The sequence below is a fragment of the Diadema setosum genome, chromosome 7 (assembly GCF_964275005.1).
Source record: "Diadema setosum chromosome 7, eeDiaSeto1, whole genome shotgun sequence".
NCBI classification, from domain to species: Eukaryota; Metazoa; Echinodermata; class Echinoidea; order Diadematoida; family Diadematidae; genus Diadema; species Diadema setosum.
Window position 1 is genome coordinate 8,216,945 of NC_092691.1, and position 27,638 is coordinate 8,244,582.

The 27,638-nt window shown below is 39.4% G+C and overlaps 1 protein-coding gene across 1 annotated transcript; it reads left to right on the forward strand.

Annotated features, from left to right (window-relative positions):
- The first annotated feature begins 137 nt into the window (after positions 1–137).
- Positions 138–27,638, forward strand: LOC140230336 (alpha/beta hydrolase domain-containing protein 17B-like). Its single transcript, XM_072310488.1, has 2 exons — positions 138–954; positions 24,660–27,638. Exons 1-2 carry the CDS (start codon positions 308–310, stop codon positions 24,892–24,894), a joined length of 882 nt encoding a protein of 293 aa, XP_072166589.1. The 5' UTR covers positions 138–307; the 3' UTR covers positions 24,895–27,638.

Here is a 27,638-nt window from a genome sequence, read left to right on the forward strand (position 1 = left end):
TACTTTTTGTGAATGGGTTAGGGCGAAAATTGGTGAGTCAACCGAAAGTGCGCATGCGCAATCCAATTGCAGGAAGTTGTGACGTCACTCAGCACTGGACGTCACTTTTTTGTATGGTTTCTCTTGAAGTGGTGTGTTCGGAGTCGTATGTTAGCACAAAAGACCGATTAATTTGCTGATATTCCATCGTTTGAGGAATTTGACTGTAGTTGACTGCAAGCATCTTCAGAGTTGAGTGGTAATGTACAAGTCGGAAAGTTAGATCTTTCGTTAGTTTGTAGGAATATCGTGAAAACCCGCTTCAAAGATGAACGGGCTTTCGTTCAGTGAGTTGTGCTGTCTGTTCTGTTGTCCTCCTTGTCCCTCGCGTATAGCCGCAAAGCTGGCATTCCTGCCACCAGAACCAACCTACTCTATCGTCACTGATGACACGGGCACCCGTGGAACGTTACACCTGACAGAAAGGGCAGAATGGCAATTCTCAGACAGAGAACTAGAATCAATCGAGGTGTTTTACACCCGCAACAAGAGAGGAAATAGGATAGCCTGCATGTTTGTACGCTGTGCTCCCAACCCCAAATACACCATACTGTTCAGTCATGGAAATGCTGTGGATATTGGACAGATGAGCAGCTTTTACATTGGACTAGGCTCCAGGTTAAACTGTAATATTTTCAGCTATGATTATTCTGGTTATGGAAGCAGCAGCGGTAAACCACTGGAGCGCAATCTTTATGCAGACATCGAGGCAGCTTGGCAGGCCTTGCGGTCACGCTATGGAATCAGTCCGGAGAATATCATTCTTTATGGACAGAGCATTGGAACCGTTCCTACCGTGGATTTAGCATCTCGCTACGAGAGTGCTGCTGTGATTCTACATTCCCCTCTTATGTCAGGCATGCGAGTAGCATTTCCAGATACAAGAAGAACATGGTGGTTTGATCCATTCCCAAGGTAAATATGTCCTACCATCATCTTATCTAGTCACCTCGTTAACAGAAAGTAAATTATGGACTTTACTAACGTTGATTACCATTAAGTCGCCACTATGGAAAGTCGCCAGACATTCACATCGCATGTAATGCACACTGCGATCGGATTAGGCGTCGGAGATCAGCTGGGGCGATTGATTTTTATCGCGCGATTGATTTTTATCGTTCTCAAAAGACATGTAATTCCTAATTTTCACCTTTTTCCTCCATGAAAACACAAATTTAATTGTAGGCCTAATCCAAATGTATTTTACCATATGGAACAGGTGACAAAACCATTTTTAGATCGTAAATGTGACGATGTTTTTTTTTAATGGATTTCAGGTGGCAGATTAACAAAGTTTTTCAAATGCGATGATGCACAATGCATCCTAGTATTCCTACATTAAAGTCACAGAAGTGTTTGTAAACACATGCGCTCATAATATGTTGCGCGCTATGGGCGGTGAACTAATTCAGTGCTTATCGTTTGTTCGCCAACCCAAGAATGCATAGGAAATACACGCAAGTGGCGACTAGAAAGTCTATAACATACTGTAAACTGACGTTAAATATGGTCTTTTGCATAGATCCAAAGGACACTGTCAAACCAGTGTGATTTGCCCTTGTCCCCCCCCCCCCTCCAACACTGACTTTGCCATACAAGATTACCACTGCCTACCACTCTGTACCAGTCTATCCTTGTTAGCTTAAATGCACAGATGCACACATGCACACACATTTGGTTAGGCTAGTGATGGCTGATGGGGTTCAGTGTGGGGGATGTATGGAAGCCTTGCCAAGGTGCTATCCGCTGAACTTGCAGTTGTATTCAAAACTGAAGGTACAAGTGAACAGTGGTGAAAACATCACCTTCCTTTGGTGAGATGTCTTCTCATTTTACACAACTCAAGTTCACTAGGATTTCTAAAATTCATCATTTGATGACATAAATGGTATCCCGGGGTACCAAATAAAAATCAGCCGTTTTGTTGAATTATTTATTTTTTTAAAAAGGTTGTACCCTGGGTGCCAAAAAGAGGAAATTATTTTGGTGCTGGAGCTAGCGCACGCTAGCCACTGCACTGCACTACACTAAAGCACACGCTAGTGGTATCGCAGCTTTCATGCACGCATAGTATAACATGCAGTGGCATGGGAAGGACTATGTACACGCACACAGTGCATGCATCTTTCTCTGACTGTTCTCGAATGGACGTGAGGTGGCGCTACACAATGCGGTAATCCGGGGTACTACGGTACCCCGGGGTAACGCGTGGTGCATCATTTGTAAAAAGAAGATGAGACCCGTGACTAGATAATTTTAGGAATTGACAGCATTTGTTGTTTTTATGCCTCCGCCACGAAGTGGTGCCGGAGGCATTATGTTTTCGGGTTGTCCGTACGTACGTCCGTACGTCCGTCTGCATTCGTTTACACGATAACTTGAGTAATATTGACTGGAATTTTACCAAACTTGGTCCAAGTATAAAGTATGATGGGGCAATTATTTGATTAGATTTTGGGTGAAATCGGCCAAAGGTCAAAGGTCAAAGGTCAAGGTCAAATCATTAAATTGTATCTGTTTACGCGATAACTCAAGACTGGATTCAGCAAATTTCACCAAAATTTGTCTGAGGATGATGTATGATGGGACAATTACTTGATTAGGTTTTGAGTGAAATTGGACAGAGGTCAAAGGTCAAAGATCAAGGTCAAATTATAAAATTTATCTGTTTACGTGATAACTCTAAACTGGATGAAGCAGCTTTCACCAAACTTAGTCCAAGGATGATGTATGATGGGGCAATTAGTTGAGTAGATTTTAGTGACATTGGCAAGAGGTCAAAGGTCATAAGGTCAAGGTCAAATGCTAGAAACGTTGCTATTTCCCGCATATCAATGCAGTGCCCGAAGGTATTATCTTGAAACTTATTGTAGACATGTACTACTGCATAAAAGATTCTCCAGAGAGAGTTTCATGTCATAAGGTCAAAGGTCAAAAGGTCAAAGGTTAGGTGAATATGTTACAATTTCACTTTTCTTGCAAATGGTTCAATGTATCTTCATGGAACTTGGTACATACACATGTACTGACTGGCAGGGATTTTCTAGGGAATGTAGGGGTCATGAGTCACTAGTCAGGGGGTCAAAGGTCAAGGTCAACTCCTCAAAATTTTACTATTTCCCTCATACACTAGTATATGCAATGCTTACATTATTATTTTTAAAACTAAAACTTGATATGTATTCCCTAATGGAGATTCTCTGAGAAATTTCCAGCCAGAAGGTCAAAGGTGAAAGGTTAAGGGTCAAAGGTCAGGTCTAAATGCAAAGTTATATATATTTTATACTGTAATTACACTCTTTCTTCATACCTTGAAAATTACTCAATGCATTATAAACTTATAAAAGGGTAGGTCAGAAGTCAAGTAAAAGTTCTCAATTCCCCAAATACAGGTAAACGTACCTGCACTCTTAGACAATTATAGCAAACCTAGTTCAAGGAAAGTTACATTCAAGATATTTCTGACAAACCTGTCATTTCAATATTTTTCAGTTTTGTGAAACTGTCATAACACATTGTGAAGACATTGTACCATACATACACCTATTGGGAGAATCATGCATTATGGCGGAGGCATCAGTCGCCATAGCGACATTTCTAGTTTCATCATGTAAAGTCTTTCTTTTGTGCAGCATTATTATCTCAATTTGACAGCCACATATTGCAGCACTTGATAAATTTATCGACCAGTTGAACTTGTGACGTTGTCCTGTGCACGCACATCACAACTACAACTGTACAATGTACATGATGTGGGCTAACATGATAATGAAAGAGTAGGAGAGAGGTATATTACAATGTACAGATTATGACAGTTTTACCAACATTATGCAAAGTAATGCTTGACACAAACCAGATGCCAAACCACATACAAAATTACACAAAATTCCCATTCAGACACAATTGATCATAAAAGGCTATGAGTATTAAAACATGTAGAGCTACCCATGTTAGCAAAAATGTAGAAATATTTGTCTGACAGTTGTACCTAAATTGTACACATTTATTATACATTAATGTACATCGTACATCATAGTCATAAACACAGTTTTGCATCAAAGTGGCCAAGAAATAAAAAAAATCCAAGCCATCTAGAAAATGTTTAATGTTGTTTTGATACTGGTATGAACAATTGATGACAATAATGGACATGACATACCAGTCTCAATTTGTTACAAATACAAGATTTATGAAAATGGAGTAAGTCTATTTCAAATACATACTGTATCATGAGCATCCCTTCTATGTCCCTTCACAACCTGCACGTCCCTTGTAGGCATACGAGTAGCAAGGGTCCAGGGCCTGCTCGTGGGCCCAGGAAGCTTGAAGGCTCTCAGAATGCCCTTTGGTACCATCTTTCATAGAGCTTTGTTTATGGCATATTTAACCACAGTTTAATGAAAGAACATTTGACCACAGTGAATGAGCTGCCATCCACAGATACAGTATGAAAGTACCTGTAGCTGCAAGCAATTATGAAATTTGTGGAGGCTCTTGACTCTGTATTTACAATACAAGTTTGTGTGTCACCTGATCATCAATCCCCCCCCCCCTCCCCCCCCCCCCCCTCCAAGCCGATGCTCAGTGTGGAACTTTTCTGGGAATAAAGAAGAAGAAGAAAAGAAATCAGCAAGTTCCTGGAACATAATGAAACCCCCTTATGGATCACCCTGGTATCAGTATTCTACCACAGTATTCTGTCATTGCATGATAAGGAGGACATGGCATTTAATCTTTGATTTCGGTGTCACAAATGCCATGAATGTTCAGAAAGCTTTACAATGTCTATCAGTCTTTCAAATTCAGTACAATAGATTTTTCAACTTTGTTGATTTTTGCAAGATCTCAAACCATCATTAAGAATGTATGTGTGGGACTGAAAAGATAAGATTTACTATCTCTGTGAATAATTGGAGAACTTCTTGTATCTTTAGTTTCATCCTGGTTTTATAGCAGTGTTAAATGTCACTGCAGTTTTCATACTGGTTTACAACCTTACACTAGTACATGTACTAAGTATACCATATGATTCAATCATAAGTCTTCTTTCACTGACTAGGGTCATTACAGACGTTTAATTGCCTTTTTGGAGTAGGTCTACTGGTTGGATGTGCATCATTTATGTACATGTACATTAACATACAATGTAACTACTTCTTTATGTGGATGAATACCTTACATGATGTCACATAGGGTGTACATGTATCATTTTCATTATTGATCATCCATGGCTTTATATTTTAGTTGAAACTACATTTATTTTGATGCAGCCTTCAAAGTGTGATTTAACTACAGTGGACGTGTTTATTGTGAATTTTAGCAAGACATGCTGTTGAGTGATTGTTGTACATGTTTATTGGTGAGTTGTCTGTGTACGAGCCATGTCCTGTTCAGTATTTAGCAACATGTACAATGTATGATGTGCATGTAGTATACGTGTATAATTTTTGTACACATACAGTGTATGCCTGATGAGGAGTATTTGTATGCTCTTATAACCAAACCTTTACATTTTTAATTCCTTCAGGGGGAAGCAAGTGCACACGCCTTACAGATGATAATTACACAATGCCTTTTGAATACATGTACATCGGTAGTCGTATCTTCCATAAAACAAAATTTGAATCTTTCACAATATATCATCCTATACATTTGTAGGCCTACTTAAAAAACAGAAATATTCATGGCATCAAATTTTTGCTTATTTCTACTGGCATTCAATGCAGACAAGTTTGGACAATGTTTTTGTATCCATTTTTAATTTCGTGAATCTTGGCTCCTCACGAAAATTGTAAAAATGTCATGCACCTGAAAATTTCTGGTTTTACAGTATATGAAGAGTTTGTTTGCAAAAACCGATAATTCCATATTTGCCAAATGGAGATATTTGCGATTAAAGGTCAAGAAAAATAAAGAGAATAATAAGAAAATTTGTTCTTGTTTTGACCGTAACTTCAAAAATATACCTTTATATGTAGTGACCAATCATTTAGAAGGTATTATTTTGTACTTTATGGTAGAGACTGTAACTCAAAATCTTTAAAAATGGACATATCGGTTTTTGCAAACAAACTCTTCACATGTACCTCAGTCTAGTTAATGCTGTACTGTAGGTACACCATGTAGACCCATAACACTTTGTACGTTATGCATTGCAAATGTTTGTTCTGAAGTCCCAGTCCCACGCAGTAGAAGCCTGTTCAATCATTGTGGGAAAAGGAGGTCATTAGGATGGATGACTCACAAGCTTCACACTACAACACTGTATGGAATGAGTTGTTACACTTTGTCAAGACCGTGATGACCCGACCATTTGAAATGTACAATGTACAACATACAATGTACACATGAAAAGGTAAAAAGGCAACTGTAACACATTGTATCAAAGGTGCTCTCTATTCATCAATAGTTACATAGTGCAACAACAAATTTCCATTGTAAAACTTTATGAATTAAAATATTCATTTTTAATCACAAGTAATTACATCGGATCGATGTAGGCCTACAAAAGTACATTGTACTTGTAGTTGAACACCGTGTATTCGTGTTTTGTTTCATTTTTGTTGTTCAAAAATCATTTCTGACTACCCGTAGACAATATTTGCTGTGTGCCCAAGTAAATGTTGCATATAATGACATGCATGTTTCATGCACTCTTTTAATCACTGACTATCACATCTGTGTTCCCTGCAGATCTAGTGACGATTATGTGAGTATCCAAACACAAGTATGGCTAATTTTGTCATCTACAGCTGTAGCTGATGCAAAACTCTTCATATGATACTGCATAAGCAAGAAATCCAAAGTAGAGTACTTTAATAGTAACTTGACAAGTGTGAATGCAGCAGAAACCATTTGAGTAGTGGTGCTGTATAAGGAGTTACTCTAATGGATTCTAAATGTACAATGTACAGTACAGTAGTTTACCAGGATGTCAATGTGAGATCCCCCATGCCTTGCCTACTGTATGTAAGAGAGCAATTTGCAAGAACCTCACTGAATTGATTGACCTCAGTCCACCACTCTCTTGTGATGACTGTTTTTGATTTTTTTCCCTCCTCTGTTCTGACATGGAGGTCAAACAAACCCTGTTTACTGGAGAGGTTCTGCACATACTGTACAATTTGTATGTACTGTAGATCTGTAAAAGTTTAAATTCTGAATCACACTGGGATTAGGATATTGGTTGATGTACTACAAGTACAATGTACTGTGGACACTCTACAGCATGGTAGTTGCTGTTTAAGGCACCTTCAGAATGTGTTGCATCTACAAATGGACAACAAATATTGGCTAATAAACCACCATTGGAATCATAGCCCCTTACTGGTTACTGGTTATTGTCATGTGGGATATACTGTATAGCAGACCTGTGTTGAACATATTGCACACATTTCACACATTACGGTACCATCTTTATGTCGGTCATAATGCAAGATAACCAGAATGTATCACATGTACGAGTAAATAGCCTTGTTAATCTCTCAGAAATGAGGAAATAACCATGCTGTCAAGTTCAGCGCATGAAACTTTTATGGACATAAACATTTCCCTATAAGAATAATTAGGAGTGCTACTGTATGACATGTAATACCTACCAATGTGGTAGCTTAAAGGCATTATTTACCATTTGCAGATGAAACAAAAACCCAGCTTTAGTGCTTCAAAAGAGTTCTACACGTACATGTAAATTGTGAGTTAGGGATAGAAACAACCAATGTAAAAATTTGAATCAGTATAATCAGTTAAATACCCCAAAACGTGAATAATAGTTATAATAAAGATGTTTCTGGACTAAACCATCTACAGTTACACCATATGGTTTAATGGAGAAAAAAAGTAGTGATATCTCCTTAATTACATGTAGGCTTTATTGCAAATTTTTTTACATGATACATGTACGGTGTAGGGTGTTTTGTGATACAAGTGACCAACACAGCCCTACGTATCAAATGTGGTACTGTATCTTGAGCATTTTTGAAATCACTGCTCCCAGTGGTAAAAAGTACCTTTAAGCTGGATTGTTTGTTTCTTTTTCCGTCTGAGGAGATGGCTGGATAGCCCATATTCAGCTATGTCACAAGCTGGTCGCCCATTGGGTCCAGTCTCATGTGAGGCAGGACCACTTCTTTTATCGTTCATTGGGTTGGATGCACCCTGGTCTGTACTATGAATGAATAAAGTGGGATTTTTTACAATTCATGAATTGTGACTCTCTCACACAAGTGACCTCCATTTATGTCCTACAGTATCTGAGGGACAGAGTGTTTTGCCTCTTACTAGAGGGGATGATATAATTACTCACAAACACTGCTCCAGTTAGACTTGAGAATTGAACCCAGGTCTTTTGGATCTTGAGACAGATGACTGAGCCGAATCACTGCCCTGGTTGCTACAGTATGGTTGCCAGTTTACAATGTGTAGGTTTTCTTTCGTGGTAATTCACCCGATAAAATGAGTACTGGTAGGTGATGGAGTTAGCAAAACAATGCTGCCATGTAAACACTGTGTGCAACACATTTGTGCACATGCCTCGTATTAAAGTTCTTAACACATTGAATAGTACATTGTAGCTGCAGACTGCTTCAAAATCCTCGGCTTAAAAGCTTATCTGTTTTCAGACAGGAAGGTTGTGACCTATAAATAACCAGCCAATGATTTTTTTTTTCCCCCTCAACCCTGTACATCTAAAAAGTGTGTACATAGTGTGCATTCACTATCTGTTTTCCACTATACTTTCTACAGCCACTCAGTGTTTGAATTGTTGAACTTAAAGGGACTGTACAGTACTGGTTGAGGCGGGGATTCATGTTTTGAACATTCCTAAGTGAGATAATGACAAACCTCTTATGGAATATGAAAGAGCATGTAATTTTAAGAAGGACTCAACATTTATTTGAGGAAAATTGGTTTTCAAATGGCTGAGATAAAAAAATGTGATAATAAGGCGACTGGCCACGCCTTTTATTAGGATCTCTATGTTTCACCTTGTTTTTGGATATCTCAGCCATTTCAAAACCGATTTTCATCAAATAAACTTTTGATACCCCTTAGAATTGCATGCTCTTTGACATCTCATAGAGTGGTTTCTGAATATCTCACAAAATATTAAAAGCTAAATCCTCATCTCAACCATAACTGTACACACCCTCTAAAATGTGAATAGAAGTGAGTTAATAAATTAGATATTTATGTAAAATGTAGTTTTGTTAATATGAATTATTATTAAGGTATTTGATGTATTTTTTGCAGCAAATTGCCCACCTGACAGAGCTCCATTAAAACTATTTAGTATTAAAGAGGAGAACAACAACAACAACAACAACAACAACAACAACAACAACAACAACAACAACAACAACAACAACAACAACAACAACAACAACAACAACAACAACAACAACAACAACAACAACAACAACAACAACAACAACAACAACAACAACAACAACAACAACAACAACAAATCATCCACAACTTCATCTAGACTTCTGTGTAGTCGTGATATGCATGTACAATGACAGTAACATCCCATTCCGGGTTGGTTGTGGAACTTTCTTTTGCCAGTGTACACATTCTGCAGATGAAACTGCATTACCTTTCCTGCTGTTGATTGCTTGTGTCAAAGCAGATATTGTCATGTACAGTTGGACATTTTACACACTATTATTGCAAGTTTCATAATTGCAGTCTGATTTCTCTTCAAATGAAAGTCTTGAAGGGATGGCACAGTATTGGTGGAGATGAGAATTGGGCAGAGACTCCAACCCCAAGCACCCTCTGATCTGGAGATTCTCCTGCCTGAAACTCCTAGCAAACGGGAGACTCAGCTTCGCGCTTCACGCTCGTGATACTCACGGCCGGAGTCCAAGCTCAAGGGTTCTAGATGCTCTCTAGTGCTATTTAAAGGCTTATTTTTCAACATACGATGACACTTTAAAGTAAGAAATCATTTCAAGTGCGAGACACAGAGCCAGGGCGGGAGAAATTTAATCTCAAGCGGGAGAACGGGAGATTTTGCAAAAATGGGCTTTTGGCGGGAGGTCTCCCGTCGAAAGCGGGAGAGTTGGAGTCTCTGGAATTGGGCTTTTAACTTTTTGCGAGATACCAAGAAAACACTTATGAAGTAGTACAGAGCGTACCATTTTAAGAGGAATTCAAAGTTTATTTGATGAAAATCGGGTTTGGCATGACTGAAACATCCAAAAACAGAGTAAAACAAAGCGATCGTAGTAAAAGTGTGGGTCCCACACTTATTAGAATTGCTCTGTTTTGTATCTCAGCCATTTCAAAACCAATTTTTGTCAAATGTTGAATTCCTCATGGAATTACATGTTCTTTCATATTTCATAAGAGGTTTCTCATTATCTCACCAAAAATGTTAGAAACCTGAAAATTAGGTCTCAACCAAAACATATGATCCCTTTAAAGGGAAAAATTATTATGTGGTCAATTATAGAAAGTGAACATCCAGGGAAAAAACAGCATCTCCCCCATCATACAACTGTATTGTAATAAATTGCCCTGCTGACAGTATGAACATTCAGGATTCTTTTTTTCTTTTTTGCTTAACGGTAGTAGACTTACATTATACTTTTCTCAGGCATGCATTAACTGCTGCCTCAAACAGAATTACATTGTTCTAAATCAAATACAAAGAACTGTAGGGGTTCATATCATAGAGTTGTGTCAGAAATCTCATTCTACCCTCTCTGCATTGTGACTTTTGTCTTTTCCTGAGCATCTTGAGGATGGAAATGATTCAGTATCAGCAGCCTGATGAATCATGATCCCAGTGGAAAGATTAGAATGAAAATAGTGCTCCACCTGTTTTATTGCCACACATATATTGCATGTACAAATTTGTGCACTTTTCATGTATGTGCATGGAGATTAGAGTTGAGAGATAAAAAAATGGCTCACACACGTATCGATATTACTTGTAGGCCTTACATGTCTGAAATGCCTAAGATGTACAGCATATAGAAATGAGAAAGTACAGATTTTGTAGTTGACAATGATACTAGTAGATAATGAAGTTTATACTGAATTATGTCTTTGCAAAGTTCAAAGAGTATGGCAGATTTTTGTTTTTACTCCCTCTTTTTTGTACAGTATGTGTACAATGGTACATATGATATTGTAGGCATTTAAAAAAAAAAAAACACTTTACAGCATGAAGGAAAGCTTCAAATCAATTTTTAGCGCGAGTATCATAAAAGAGGTGTTTAGATGTACAAATAGCAGATGTAAGACTTGTTGAAATGTAATTACTACACCCTGTAAACACCAGGGCAAGGAGGTACAGGTAGGCCTATAGCTAAACTATGCTACAAGTGGACACTTCTAGCCCTTGCTTGTCCCTTGCTTGTCATACAGTATGTTGTAAAGGATTTTCTTCGTATTGTAAACGTTAAGTCACTACCGGTGATTTGAATTTCATTATAATTTGGAATGTCGGCCTACATGTGTACATATGTGTAAATGTACTGTAATGTACATGTATGCTGTTCAGTGGTTCTTGGACAAGTTAGAGGTTTCAGTTGCACTGGGTGCACTAGGCATTCTTGTGAATTCAGAAAGAGTCCTTGCTCTGTTTTGTGACTACACTGCTGTGGTGGCACCCCACAACCTTTCTGTACGTACATTGTACCCTAGCAACTCACATTGGTGATTGTGACTCATATCCTTCAGATGTCGCCAGGGTCAGCAGCACAAGGATGAATGATCCACAACATGAATTACATACAATGTTGTACATGGCACACTTCAGCTGCAACAAGACTGCATTCCACAAGATATTACCCCTGCTTGAAAAGGCGTTTGGGCAATCAACTCTGTACCCTAAACTATTACAGCAGGCAAGTGCCAATTCATTTTCCCTGGTACTTGTCCTATACTTTTGTACATACTGTAGTTGCTCCAGGCAGTTACACTAGAGATGGGTTTGTTGTACCCTGAGTAAGAACAAAAGTAAAGAAGCATATCTTCAGCAGAACTCCTTGAACTTTGCAAAGAACAGATTTTAGTTTAGATGTCATTGTCTATCATTGTGTAATATTTTCTAATTCTTTTGCTGTATATTTTATACATACATTTTTTCTGATAAGTACAATGCTTTTTTAGCATTTTTGTTATAGAAAAAAAATTGCATTTCCAGATTTTGAAAGACTGAACTGAATTTTTTTGGTACTTAAAGGGGATGGCTAGTAAGTGATCAGTGGGAATCAGTGGGAATGCTGGGGGATGATTGTTGCAATTCTTGTGGGATTCATTTAAGAGTACATTAGGCCTATATACTGTATTTATTGTTGGGTGAAAATTTTTTGCTTCAGAACGGTCTCATATTCAAGTAATGCGCAGTTTAATGCCCCGTCACTGTACAGGCATGCTAACCTGGAAACATTAAACTGCGCATTACTTGAATATGAGACCATTCTGAAGCAAAAATCAAATTCGGGCAAGTGTTTTTGAACAATGAGAACAAATGCTTGCCCGAATTGGGCAAGCAAAGTTTTGAAGCCACCTTTTTTCCCACTTATTCTCCCCAACAAACCCACAAAGTCTACCATACAGAAGCCCAAGACAATGACTCCTTAGTGATGCAAGACACTTCATATTTCATTTCAGCAACTTTCCAAAACTTACATGAAGCAAAGCAATGCAACAACAACACTTGATCAGAACAAGTTTGTTACTCCATTGTTTGAGAATCAATATGTGCTGTTTATTCAAATGATTGTGTTTTACTTTTATCAAGCCCTTGACTTACACATGATTTTCTATATTACTTCCTTATATTTTGGACTTTCTTTTCGGGCAAGCAAGATTACTGTGTTTTGCAGCGAATTTGACAATCTGCTTGCCCGACCGGGCAAGTGGTTAATAAAAAAAGTTATGTAGCACTCTGCATCCCTTTAAGAATAAGGTAATAGTTATCGCGCAGGTATTAAAGGCATAATTTACCATTTGCAGATGAAACAAAAACCCAGCATAAGTGTTTTAAAATAGTTCTAAAATGTGAGTTAGGGATAGAAACAACCACTGTAAAAATTTGAATCGGTAAAATCGATGCTAAGTATTGTTAAATATACAAAATGTGAACAATAGTTATAATAAAAACATTTCCAGACTGAACCTCTACAGTTACGTTTTATTGAGAAAAATACAGATATCTCCTTATATTTTAGGCTTTATCATGAAAATCCTATATGAAAGGATGTTTTGTGGTACAACAAACCTACACAAGTATATGCGTTAAATGTCATATCTTGAAATTCATTTAAATCACTGTTCCCAAAGGTAAACAGGACCTTTAAGTTTCGTATGCTTCCTTGAATAGAACAGAGGAGTCAGTCTCGGTCACATGAAATTATGTGGGTAGCAATGTCTTTGCCTCACAAGGTTCCATTTGCCTTCACACTGATCTGCTCGGAAGTTCCTTTTACTTTTGTGATTTTAAATGGGAATTCACCTGCATTCCTGACAGTAAATTTCTGACAGGAATTTCCTCAGTTCAGCATGAAGAAAATCAATGATTTCTTAGATTTCGGTATTTTCTTTTTTTAGTTTGTTTGAACAGGGGAGGAATGTTATTACTTCCTACAAGATAAGAGCACTTGAGAAGCCCATGGATGTACTAAAATCATCCCATGTTTACCCTGTGTTCCTCCTTGATGACCTTCTTCCACAGACTAGGGTGACATGCCCTATCAAAACATGGATAAAGGCTTGAGATTATCATAAACACAGTAGACACCTTTTTACAGATTGTGCATTTATAGTACACATCCAGGAAAAGCTTTAATCCATGTCACGAGTGGCACTTTTTTACGATTTGCATGTAATACTCCGAGACTTTAATGTACTTCATCTTTGTGTGTCCAACCACTGAGATGGAAAGAATCTGTGGTTTTTAGCTCACCTGAGCCAAAGGCTCAAGTGAGCTATTGCGATCGCCCTTCGTCCGTCGTCTGTCGTGCGTCGTGCGTAAACTTTTTACATTTTCATCTTCTTGAAAACCCCAAGACCGATTTCCATCAAACTTGGCAGGTAGCATCCCTAGGGGGTTAGGAACTCAATTTATTAAAATGGGCACCATGCCCCACCCAGGGGGCCCCCATGGGGGCCCAAACCCCCCAAAATTAAGGAATCTGTAAAAATCTTCTTCTCTAGAACCAGAAGTGATAGAGCTAAGTTAATACTATGAGTTAGTACATTGATGACTGTAGTTTGAAGTTTGTTCATGGCAGAATCAGGGGTGCCCCCCTTGGGACCCAGGGGAGGGGGGTGGGGAGTGGTCCTAATGGGGCCTAAATTGTACATTTTCATCTTCTTCTTGAGAACCCCATGACCCATTTTTACCAAACTTGGCAGGTAGCATCCCTAGGGGGTTAGGATCTCAATTTGTTAAAATGGGCACCATGCCCCACCCAGGGGGCCCCCAGGGGGCCCCAAACCCCGCGAAATGAAGAAATCCTTAAAAATCTTCTCTAGAATCAGAAGTTATAGAGCTAAGATAATACTATGAGTGAGTACATTAATGACTGTAGTTTCAGGTTTGTTCATAGCAGATCCAGGGGTGCCCCTCTTTGGGGACGGGGGGGGGGGGGGGGGGAGGTTGGGAAGGTCCAAATGGGGGCATGAATTGTACATTTTCATCTTCTTCCTGAAAACCTCATGATGGATTTTCATCAAACTTGGCAGGTAGCATCCCTGGGGGGTCAGGATCTCAATTTATCAAAATGGGCATCATGCCCCACCCAGAGGGCCCCGGGGGCCCCAATCCCCCCCAAATTAAGGAATCTTAAAAAAATTGGGCCCTTTTTTTTTATTGCACATTTTCATCTTCTACTTGAGAATGCCTGGTCAAATTTTAGTAGAGCTGTGAATAATTTAGATTAGTGACTGCGTGAAAGGTGAACTTGCGATACTCGGGTGAGCGCTAGACCCGCGGGTCTCTTGTTTATGTCATGCCAACTGGTCTTCTATAGGCCTACTTCAGCTTCACATCAGGCCACATCCAATTATTTGATTCAATAGTAATTATCGACTTATCCAGGGCTGCACTCTAACCTCTTTTTTTTTTTTTTTTTTCCTACTGGTCCGACCTTTCTATTGGGACAGTAGGTACCCAGTTTTTCAAATTTTTACTGATCAAGGACTGTCGGACCAGTGCCAGTGTGCAGCTTTGACTTATCATATTGATTTACATTATGAAATGCTCTCATAGAGCAGGCAATAACAAAAATGAATTAATTATGAAAAGAATGTTTTGCGTGCAAGTGTCCAGTACTGGATTTTTAATTCAGCCAAGTTCATTTTACACCTTCGCGAATGGACTTACTTGTATAGTTTACTTTACACAAAGTTCAGCAGTGGGACATACTGTTCATGTACGATGGGAGGGAGGGGGTTCGACGCAGCACTATATGTACAGTGTGGTACATTGTACCTCCTGCAGGTTGTGTTTGGTTTGTGCTGCCTTTTTTTTTATAGCAGTGAAAATGGGATATTGGTCTCAATAAATAAGTGAGATTTATAAACTGTATTTGATATTCATATTGTTTGTATCTACATGTTTGTGCATAATGCAGTTGTATTATTAATTTTCTCATATCACTTACTCATACAGGATCTCTACTGGTGGCCTACATGTTCACCTGTAGATTTACAGTGTAATATGAGTCAATTGCATGCAAGAAGTGGCCTGTTACTGTACACTGTACATGGCAAAGGCTTTACAGCTTGCTATACTTTGTGGATTGAAAGATGGAAAGCTACAATGTAGTGTACATGCAGTAACAGCTCAAGATCCAGCACGTGCAAGCTGACATTCAAATGAATTCCTCTGGCTATCATTCTGTGTATGTACATGTACATTGTATTTGTGTGTGTGTGTCTATGTGTGTTTGTGTGTGTTTGTATGTGCATATGTGTCTGTTTGTATGTGTGTATGTGTGTTTGTGTGTGTGTGTGTGTGTTGGTTGCTGCATGCGACAGATAGCCTTACCCTGGCAGTCTGTTCATTATCATCCCCTTATCATTTAGATTCCAAATTGGCCGTCAGTTTTGACTTGTCAACACAAATTTGTTCCAGTACGGCTCAGATGCTGCCGGAAGGTTTGAAGTGCTGGCTGGTGGCCGCACTGCGAGAAGGAAGGGAGAATATTCAGTCTGAAATACATACAAAAATTAATCAACATGACTAACTTGACATACTATTCTGTGGTAGATCAAAAGAGGGTTTCTTTGTTGTTTTGTTGTTGTTGTTTTTTTATGGTTTTGTATTTGTATAAATTGTGCACAGATGTTTATTCTGTTCATGTTGCTGTGCTTGTCACTGCCAAACCATCAGAGTAGAATGACTGCCAGTATTTTGTATTTTACATAAAATCAGCAAAGTCGACCACACCTATAATGTCAAACAAAAGCATTGTTATTAAAAACATAAGACAACTGTAGGTGCTTACAGTTGTGCATGTACAGTGTACTGTATACATTGTACATTGTACAGCTGTGATTTTTTTACGTGCATTGCAAGAAGGGAACCTTTCGTTACATACTTGTACAACAAACACTGTATTAAAAGACATTTATGATCCCTGCTGTCTGTTATTGTTGCAGCAATAATCTTTCTAGATGTGCTGAAACATAATGGATTGCTTTTTCAATGAAACTGATGTACGCGTACTGTGAAGGTTTCCCAGAAGCAACCCAGAAGAAGCTTGATATTGTGAAAACCCTGTGTTTACACATGTATGTATGGAGGTACAGTATAATGAATTGTGTACAGTGATTGCTGTATGTACCGGGTACATGCATCTTGTTGTGGGTGAATCAGGAAGGAATCCTGTTTGAGTAGATCAATGAAATGCCAGTGGTGCCAAAGGTCCTTTGACAGTTCCGCCTCTCACCCTCTTCATGTTGCTACAGTGTATATTATGTGAACTTGCTGCAATTGTTCTGTACCTGTGTACGGTAAATGTAAAAGTACCGAGGAGGTGGAAGGGAGACCCTGACAGTACAGTGTACAATATGTGTATGTACTCTATTCTTGAATATAAAGTTCTACATGTGTTTACAATATTATAGTGGCTACTTGTATGCAGATGTAGCTCACAGGTCCACCTGTTGGTGCTCATGGGGCTTAAAAAAAAATGAAAAGATTTTATATCTACAGTGTATGTACATGTACAAAGAGAAGAAAATAACAAACAACAATCAAACACAGACAGCTGTACCAGATAAAGAACACAATTGTTCTATAGCATGTCGTTATATAATCCTCAGTGTGAGAGGAAGAGATACATTTTAAGTTTGGATTTGAATGATTCTGTAGATGACAGTTGATGTACTTTTTAACTGAATAGAAACTGATTCCACAGTTTTGGTCCCATAAAAGAGAAAGCTTGATCCCTCCGCCCATGTTTTATTCTGGGTGTTTGGACACTTACAGTGCATCTGATGATGAACGTAGACTTAATGTAATGTAGTGTTGGCTTGTACATTGTATTGGGAATAGAGGACTTCATGTAGGTATTCAGGGGAAAAAGAGTGAACTGAATGATGTACACTAAGAACAGAATCTTAGAAATAAACATACAAGTGGTAGTGCTACATCATACGTACATACTACAAATTTACATACCATACCATTTTCCATATATGCTTCAGTTTCCTGTGTAAATCAGTATAATATTGTGCATACTGTAGTGCAGCTGTGTTCCTCGTTGGGTTGTATTGTAATTGATGTAAAGAAGTGTAATACTGAATAGTGAGTGTATTTCCTGCTTTCACATGACAAAAGCAAGCACAGTGTAAATTCTGACAGAAACAAAGGTGCTGTAGCAGTTAATATTGATCCAGGGTGCTAGAAACACACTTGCCAATTTCCCAGGACAACTACAGGTGCGTATACATTTACAGTCCTTGCTTACAGCATCCACTGTTGTATACAGTATGACTCTGTACTCGTTTTTAGTGTTATTTATCTGTTAATGTTTGTATGTAACATCACAAAATTTAGCATCTAGAAAAAAACCTTCACCTATCTCATGATATATGTACCTGAAAACAGACTTTTTCACTTTTCCAAGACAGAAAATTTTGCACCTTTGAAATTTTTGATGTAAATTATAAAGAAAAACCCTATGTGATAGTACAGGTGTACAATGTACACGTACATGTACTATATTGATCATTTTGCTTTCAAGCAATGTACAAAACTGTGCACAAAAAGAATTACGAAGGAGACTTCAAAATGACAACCTAGCTTTTATCAAGAGTATGCTATGAAAACTGATATGTAGACATGCCAGTGGCCATGCTGTTCATACAGTATTTGTACAGTAGCTGTCTCATTATTTTCAGGAATTGGCTTAAAGTTTCTTTGGTCTGTAAGACTGGTATCACTCTTTCTTTATACATACAATGTAGTACCACCTCATTCTTGTAGATGCAGCCATTTTATGTTTACATACAGCTGTACATTGTACATGTACCTACAATGTAGATGTTGTTTTCATGTGTACTTATCTCAAAGCTATCAAACCATGCTAGTGAGAATATCAGAGGAATGGTGAGCTGTTAGATTGTCCTCACCATGACCTTTCTGTTTGAAAGGCTGAATCACCTTTTAACTGAGCGTATGCCCCTGAAGAGCAGTGAGTCTGCAAATGTGCCCAGAATCCACAAGCAGCTGTTCAGATTGCAGCCCCATTTCTGCTACCCCTGCGCAGAACATGTAGAGATCATTGAGTTTCAGGACAGCTTTTCATTACATAGGGCCTATATGGATGTCCAGACAAAAATATATTGTACACTGTGCTGTAGTGCAACTCATCAACCTGTAGTCTTTAATTCCAATTTTGTATTCCTCATCTGTCTTGTCGATGACATTATGGGGTGATTGATGGAGCAAGGATTTTCACTCAGAGATAATTTGTTTTGTAGATCTAGCCATGATGTGATTACTTCAATGACTTTACATTTAATCAACTTGTGGTGTTCCTATCCTTTCATGTGTACACATATTGTGCCCACCCCAGCCTGTCCTTTGTTAGTATGAGGTTGCTGTGAGTTTCTGCAGAACTGCATCAGAGCAGCTGGCCATATGCTTGTGTCGAAGTGTATGGTGTGTATCAGCATGATACACAATGTAGGCCTACTTCATTACTTGTCCTGGGCTCTGTGAAGTCATGAAGATATGTTACCCGCTACAACCAAAAGGTCCTAAAGTCGCGCACGGTCGAAGCCGTGAAAATCGAGTTTGAAGTCAGAGCATTAAAATTGGTCAAAACTTTACGATTTTCTGCTTTTGATATATTATTGGAGTCTAACATGTCTTCTATCATCTGTCGAAATTTTGAAGCAAAATGATCAAAGGAAAGACCAAAAAATAGCGTTTTTCTGAGCCATGTTTTTTTGGCATTTCAACGAAGCAGAAACTGGTTCGAAAATTTGGATTGAGCGCCACAGATAGGTTCCGCCCCTAACAACGACCAGAGTGATCTCATTGGTCAGTTTGCTGCTTGCTGCTAACCGAAGCGTGAAGCTCGCACACTACCCAGTCGACTGGTGCGTGCGGGCAGGGTGCGCTATGCTCAGCCGCTTCTCACATCCTGGTCACTGATTGGTTGGTGAGGAGACCGCCGACGCTAACGTGCTTGAATGAACTCTTCGGGGGTTGCTACACGTAGGGCTTACCTTCTATTGTCCAGAGGTGAAAACTGACTTGCGTGTCCGTTGATCGCAATTGCGTCGAAAGGAAGACTTTTAGGGCGCTTTTCTCGAAACAGTGATTTTCCAGACGTCTCGACATGCTCTCTTTTAAACATCGATATCTCCGCAGCCGATTATTTTTATAAAATGTGTTACATATCAATGTAAAGCAGAAAGATTAGGGGATTATATCGTGCAATTTTCAAATAATCGACCTCGCCCGACTTTAGGATCATTTTGTTGTAGCGGGTCACATATCATTTTTACATGTGGGGCTATAGAAATGATGATGGTAATGATAACTAGAAAAGCACTCTGAGAGCGCAGACCTCTGCCAAGCAGCTACTTTCCAATGATGATCGTGCTCTTCCATAGAGATCAGTGATTTCCCCCCATATGTATGCGTGCTGAAAAATTGTCCAATTTCCCAATATAGAAGCCTTTGTTACGTCATAAACCCTCAGCTGCGCGGCACACCTTGCCCTAGCAGAAACTAGATCATGCACTTTAGTGCGCGTATGAAAACCTCAAAAATGCGCTGCTTGAACTCCCAAGTTCATTGACCCTTCCTGCCAAAATATCAAAAATCCTTCATAAAATCCATAAAAATTTCCGGATCACTACCAAGATTTAATCATCTGTTCCTTGTGTCATTCTCAACCTTTCCTGCAAGTTTCATCCAAATCCGTGCACAACTTTTTGAGTTATTTTGCAAACGGACAAACAAACACACTAACTAACAAATAAACCAACGGTAACGAACACATAACCTCCTCCCTTGGCGGAGGTAATAATAACAAGAACAACATTGGACTCTTATCAAGTGCTTATTCTACCTAAAAAAGTACTCATGTCGCTGTGAAGACGAGAAAATTGATAGGATATGATGCATTACAGACAATATATTATCACAAAACAAATGAGAACCCCCCTCCAAAAAAAAAAAAACAAAACCCAAGAACAACAACAAACAAACAAACACACACACACACACCGTAATACAAACATAATTATCAAAAATATACTATGTACGTGTATCAAAACACTGTTAATGTAGATTGAAGAGATACAACGTAGGTTTAAGGTTCAATTTGATAGCGTCAATAGAAGGTGCTTGTCATAAAGATAGTTAACATGTGCAGGCAATGTTCTTTTTGTCCTGTCTGAGAGGTTGTGTGATAAAACTTAAACATCATAAATTTACGAGTGAACGCATTACATTTTATCTTATCACCGAGTGAACTTCCTTTAAAGTGCTGTCAATTGTAGATGACTATACACACTACATTTAGGTACCAGCATTCCTATCTTTCAGTGGTTCATACAGGTATCCGTATGTTCATTTTTTATTTTTTATTTTTTTTTTGCTGATATGTCAGTCACATACAGGAAATATGGCCACAATGTACATTCATTCAAACTTACTGACTCTGAACCCGTTTACAGTGCAAGGCTCGGCCGTGGCCGAGCCGCGGCCGAGCCCACCTTCATTTCAGTGTAAACGCGCAAAATGGCCAAATGCGAGGCCAAAATTGGCCTCGCATTTGGCCATGCTCTGGAGGTGGTCCGCGGCCGGGCGCGGCCTTTTCTTGGTGTAAACGCAAACTGGGCCAAATGCGCGGCCAATTTTAGTCTGGCTTCCAAACCCTCTGCCTGTACTATTTTGCTATTCAGGATATTAACCCCCTAAACATCAAAAACTAGTTTAGTTTAAGGTGGTTTTGTCCTGCTAAGGATTTTTTGTCCCCGCCGAACGAGTTCGAGCAGGGGACTATGAAACAGGCTCCGTACGTATGTGTGTCTGTGTGTCTGTCTGTCCGTCCGTCCGTCTGTGCATCCGTGTGTGATCAAAATGTTCAATTTGCTACTTCTCTGTCATTTATGAGCCAATTTTGATTCTGTTTGCTTTATATGATAGCACTACATGGGAGCTTTGAAACTTCTACACAGAATTTCAGTTGTTACCTTTGACCTTGACCTTTGACCTATATTGTACATTTTGCTTCAAAATGCTACTCCTTCGCCATTTCTAACCCAATTTTGATTCCGTTTGCTTTATGTGAAGGCACTAGGTGAGGGCTTCAAAACTTGTACACAGAATTTTGACCTTTGACTTCTTTGACCTCTGACCTTGATTTTTGACCTGTATTGTACATTTTGCTACCAAATGCTACTCCTTCGCCATTTCTAACCCAATTTCGATTCCGTTTGCTTTATGTGATGGCACTAGATGAGGGCTTCAAAACTTCTACACAGAATTTTGACCTTTGACCTGGATTTTTTACCTATATTGTACATTGGCTACAAAATGCTACTCCTTTGCCATTTCTAACCCGATTTCGATTCCGTTTGCTTTATGTGATGGCACTAGGTGAGGGCTTCAAAACTTCTACACAGAATTTTGACCTTTGACTTCTTTGACCTTTGACCTTGATCTTTTTACCTATATTGTACATTTTGCTACTAAATGCTACTTCCGGCGGGGACATATATTACGCACTGCGTAATTTCTACTTTTCCTTGTTCCTTCGGCAAAGGCCTTTGCCCGAACGGCGACTTCGTCGCCACAGAATAGGCCGGTTTACTAATGTATGCACAGATCTTTAATTTTGCACACGGCCGCAACCTCGGGCAAACAAAGGATGCGAGCCTGCAACGTCAGCTGCTGCAGCCGTCCCCGACACGTCCCCACATGTAGACTTACGTGTATGTTGTGTACATGTGTGCGATGCATCAACTTCGACTTTACCTCCTGGCATTTCGTGTGGCTCTAAATCAATTCCCAACCTTAGATGAGGGAAAATTCTGCTGTGATCAAACGCAATTTGGATTATAGTTTCGATTTTGTTGAATTTTGGCTTCGATTTTGTCTTCAGTAGTTCTGAAAATGGGTGGAAAACACTGCTGCTACAGAACATACAACAGTATGACCGCATCACTTCAAACTTCAATGATTTTAAGCACTATGATTGATTGTGAAATCTAAACTAGACAACGAATCTCTCATAATCGGTATGTTTCCAAGGATTTTTTTTTTTTAAGTTAGACTCAGACTGATTAGACTTCATGAAATAGACTGACGATTTTGACCTATTTTTCTATTAACAATAACAGTTAGGGGGCCTAGCCCTATATAGACTAGATCTAGAGTAGATCTAGACGTAGACCTAAAATTAAAAACAAAAGCAATGATAGACCTAACCTCCCTGACATTCGCAGTAGGCAACATTTATTTCCCCCGTTGACTTATTCATCACGACCCAGGTCTGGTACGTTGGTTTGTTGAGGTATGTCCGGTCGACCTAACCTCACTAAGGAAAACACGAAAAGGGCTCGTGTCCGAAACCTCATTGAACTTCAGGCTTGAAACACTCCCATCCGCGAAAAGACGGAAGTCCTCAAATGACTTGTATCCCTTTAGCTTTTCCAGTCATAGTTAGTCCGATTGATGATCAGGTAGTTGAACACGTCAAAGAGTCCAAAATGTGGAATACTCTCGAAGTTGGATGTAAACCCAGCGAGCTTGTTAGGATCGGAGAACGAGCAGCCTACCAGAGCGAGCTTCTCCTGCAGTGACCGGCCGGTGTCCGCCCGGGAGAGGTCAGGATCGATGGGCAAATCCAAATCGGCTACGGCAGTTGCACTAGTTTGATGAGTTTCTCCTTGTTGTAGCCGCTTGTGCTCACACCTATATCCCTGAAATACTCAGTTAATTCCTTAACTGTCCAATTCTTCCATGGCTTGCTCGAACTTTGGCTGGAACTTGAAGCTGATGCCATCTCAAAGCAAGATTATAGCAAACAAAAGTTGTCGATTATCCGCAGCGAGTAATGATCGTAGACAATACACCCGTGAATGCAAAAAACAGTGTGGCGCGCGCGTCTGCGCTTATTTCGCTTGCCCGACTTAGTTACAATCACTAGGATCGCGTGGGGTTGACGTCAAAATGCATATCATTAGTAAACCGGTCTATTCAGTTGGCAAAGGGTCTGAAAACCAGACAATACCAAATTGCGTTTGTTTACAAGCAGAGTGCCACTACAACAAAATATTGAAAGGTTTGAATTAAAAGCGCGACCGAGCCCAGCAGTGTAAACGGACAAAATTGCGAGGCTCGGCCGCGCAATTGAGGCCTGGCTCGGTGGCCGAGCCCGGCCCTGCACTGTAAACGGGGTCTATGAGACAGACTTTTGGGAAAGAGACATCTTTCTATTTGCTACAAGTCAATAATGTGCATACATTTGTAGCTATGCTGTTTATATTCATATGAACTCAGTGCATCATATGTCTTTTTTTTTATTATCATAAGATGTGGTAATTTGTAATCAATTACTCTAAATTCAAGAAGTGTTTCTCTCACAATATCTTGAGAAGGAGATGCACAAGTATGAAGCCAAGTAGAGTTGCCTCATGGTACTGATAGCTCAAAGTAAAAACAAAACAAAAACAAAATCCCATATTATATATATTATATATTATAATCCCATAATATTTTCGCAAATGAGAAGATGATGGACCTTTTCACAAGATGTTGTTTTTGTGAATTAACACGTAATATTAAAGTGCTGTTATTTTCGCGTACAGATATTTTCGCAAATGAGAAGATGATAGACCTTTTCACAAGATGTTGTTTTTGTGAATTAACACGTAATATTAAAGTGCTTTTAATAATATTACCATACATAGCGTATGGTGACATTTTCACATGTTGTTCGCTTTTGTGGTCCAACACTGATTTGTGAAATTGGCAAAAATAAAACCCTTCCAGAAATAACAGCTTATACAGTATTACCCGCTTTCAAGTGTCAAGGATGAGTAGTTTTGGATCATGAATATAATTTTATAGATTATTTGTCATTCATCTACCATAACTTTTTTTCTCTCCTGTCTCTACATAGCATTGACAAGGTGTCCAAGGTGGCATCACCCGTTCTGGTCATCCATGGGACAGAGGACGAGGTGATCGACTTCTCCCACGGCCTTGCCATCTACGAGCGCTGCCAGCACACCGTGGAGCCGCTGTGGGTGGAGGGGGCGGGGCACAACGACGTGGAGCTCTTCGGCCAGTACCTGGAGCGCCTCAAGAACTTCATCACTCAGGAGCTGCCCAGTCTACACGCTGCTGCATCATGATCATAGCCGGATCCCTTGTATCATCTGTAAATATGGTTATGGGGGGGCAGGGGTGGTGGTTTTGTCCCTCCCTTTCCCCTCTTTATCACCCATCCCCCCCCCCCCTGCTTCTTGTACATTGAACTGTACACCTGTATGAAGCTTATATAATCTATCAAACATAAATGTATACTTGTAACATTGGTTTGTGAATATTAATGAAAGCAGTTTATTGATACGGCCTATTAGTTATAAATGTACACACTGTAGGCCCTGTGGTCTTACTTTGCTTTAATAGTATTATTTATTGCTATGAAAGATGTAGAAAATGGCCATACACTGAGGTGCAGATCTTGTGTTTAAGAGTATGTCTTATTATTTCTGTAGGGTAGCACTGTATGAGCATACTGCAGTTTGGCTACATTCTCTTTGCAAATCAATTACCTTTCGCACTCACGTTTCGTGTTAATGAATTGCAACCCCACATGCTACTCTGCCCCAATTTGCTGTTCATTCCCTATAATGTGCACTTATAATCCGCGTCATTGCCGGACTTGCAAAACTGAGTATACCATTTTTTATGCAAGTACACAAGTATCAGTTGTGATGACACCTTCAAAGCTTTTAAAATTGCGGGGTCTTTTTCTCAACCATTTCCCCCCCCCCCCCCTTCCAGTCTCTGGAATATGTGGCAGCTTAATAGGCTGACTACCATCTAATACAAACTACCTCCCTCTTGCTCTGACAGTTTTAAGATTGAATACTTACTTACCTTCAGACATGAGTGCTAGAAATACTCCAAACAATTGTGTTTTGTCATACACGCCCTCATGCCATGGCATGGAAGCGCAAGTATGCACGCAACTGTTGACATTTCCGCTGTTGGTGATGAAACACATTCATCATACATCTTTGAAGAAGCAGGAGGGGAAAGTGATAGTTAGAAGCAGCAAGACAGAGAAAAAATTCTTGCATGGTTTAGGGATGTTACAGTGCAGTTTCGCGTAGCATAAGGTTGTACATTGTAAAAATGTGTTTGGTGAAATGTTGCATGTGCAAGGCCAAGCCTTGTTTTGCTTCCTTTTGTATTTTGACTGTGCATTGTATTTAGTTTCCAAGCTCAAGTATGATAAACATATTTTCTCTCGTCAGGTGGCACAGTATTCCACAAATTATTCCCCAGAGTTATTCCCTCATAGTACATACACATATGTTTTCATGTATGGAAAGTGATTGGCACTGGGTAGTTTCTCCTGACAGGAAATGCTGTCCGTTTGTCCATATGGCTACCAAATGCAAGCAGGGAGTGCGACCAGTACAATTTTCAGTTGAAAATCAAAGGACATCTAAAAAAAGCACAAACATCCTTTAAACTGAGCTGATTTTATATACGGTGAATGGGAGAGCAACATATATTATGGCTATCATAACAAAGACTGGACAAATTCTTCAATGAATTATCAAAATGATATTATTTTGCATATATTTGAATTTGTAGATGAAGTGTGCTGTGTATTTACACGTATTATTGGAATCATTTACTCTTGAAAGTTTTTTTTTTTTTGTATTACACTGCACATGTAACAATGTGAGTAAAGTACACAACTCATATTTCTTGTGGGTGTCAAGAGACACATTGGAGTCTGAAGTAAAGGAAATATAATGAGAAATATTGTGAGTTATCGTTTCATGTGACAGTTAACACATTCTATCAGACCTTGCAAGAGAACTTGCTCAATGAGGACATTTTATTCTTTTATATTAAGGTATGATAAATATGTGTAATTTCTGGGTGAATTTAATCATATACATTACAAAATACAGACATTTGGTGGCATCCTTTAAAAATAGTTTTGTAAGATTGTTTAGGGTGTAAGTCATTATGCAACCGTATACTTCTTTAATACACTTGTACTTGTATTCTGCTGTGCATTAATTTGTGAACATTTGGTAAAAGCCTGGGTTGGATGTGAAATTTATACCGTATGTCCAGGAAATCGTTTTCCCCCGACTTTTCATGTGGTGGCACATGCTGTGAATATCTCACTAATAGTACGGAGGCATAGCTTCAGGTTTAATGACATTACCATAACCATCCCATCTCTACCACACCCCCCTCTCCCTCCTCCCCCCCCCCACCATCTCTCCATGCCCCCCCCCCCATCCTTTTTTTCCACTTGATGACGAAAATCTCTGCAACTTGCATGAGGTAAAAGGGGAGATTAGTAGGCATAACACATAATGCAGGTTGTTGGTAGGCGAGCGTGATATCCTCGTACATCCCTCAGGGGGTGGTTTTCTCTTGCAACTCGCGATCATGCGGGGGAGCAGACCCCATATGCGTTCTACATTTTGAGGATGCAATAAAACAGTATACCGGCATTCCAAACTGAGCATGTATTGCACACTCGGCTAATCGGCCGGTAATGAATGTCACATTTACAGAGCTGTGCGTGCACACTCCCTGTGTAAAGTGTGCGGCGGGCTGCTTTCGTGCACGAAATGAAACACAGGTCCCTGTCACATGCATTAAGCTCCAAACTCTGTCCCTGTTAGCCAATTAGGTATTGTTCTGAGCACTGTACAGTGGATATGTGTTAGAGCATCGTACATTGTATACACCATGTAGTCCCAATATCATTGGAAGCCAATTTATGGTTAATTGTTTTAAGTTCAGCTCCTGCCCGTTTCCTTGGCTCAGCCCTCTCTATGATTTCTTGTTCTGCGTTGTATGTAATACCCAAAGCCTCAAAAACATGTTTAAA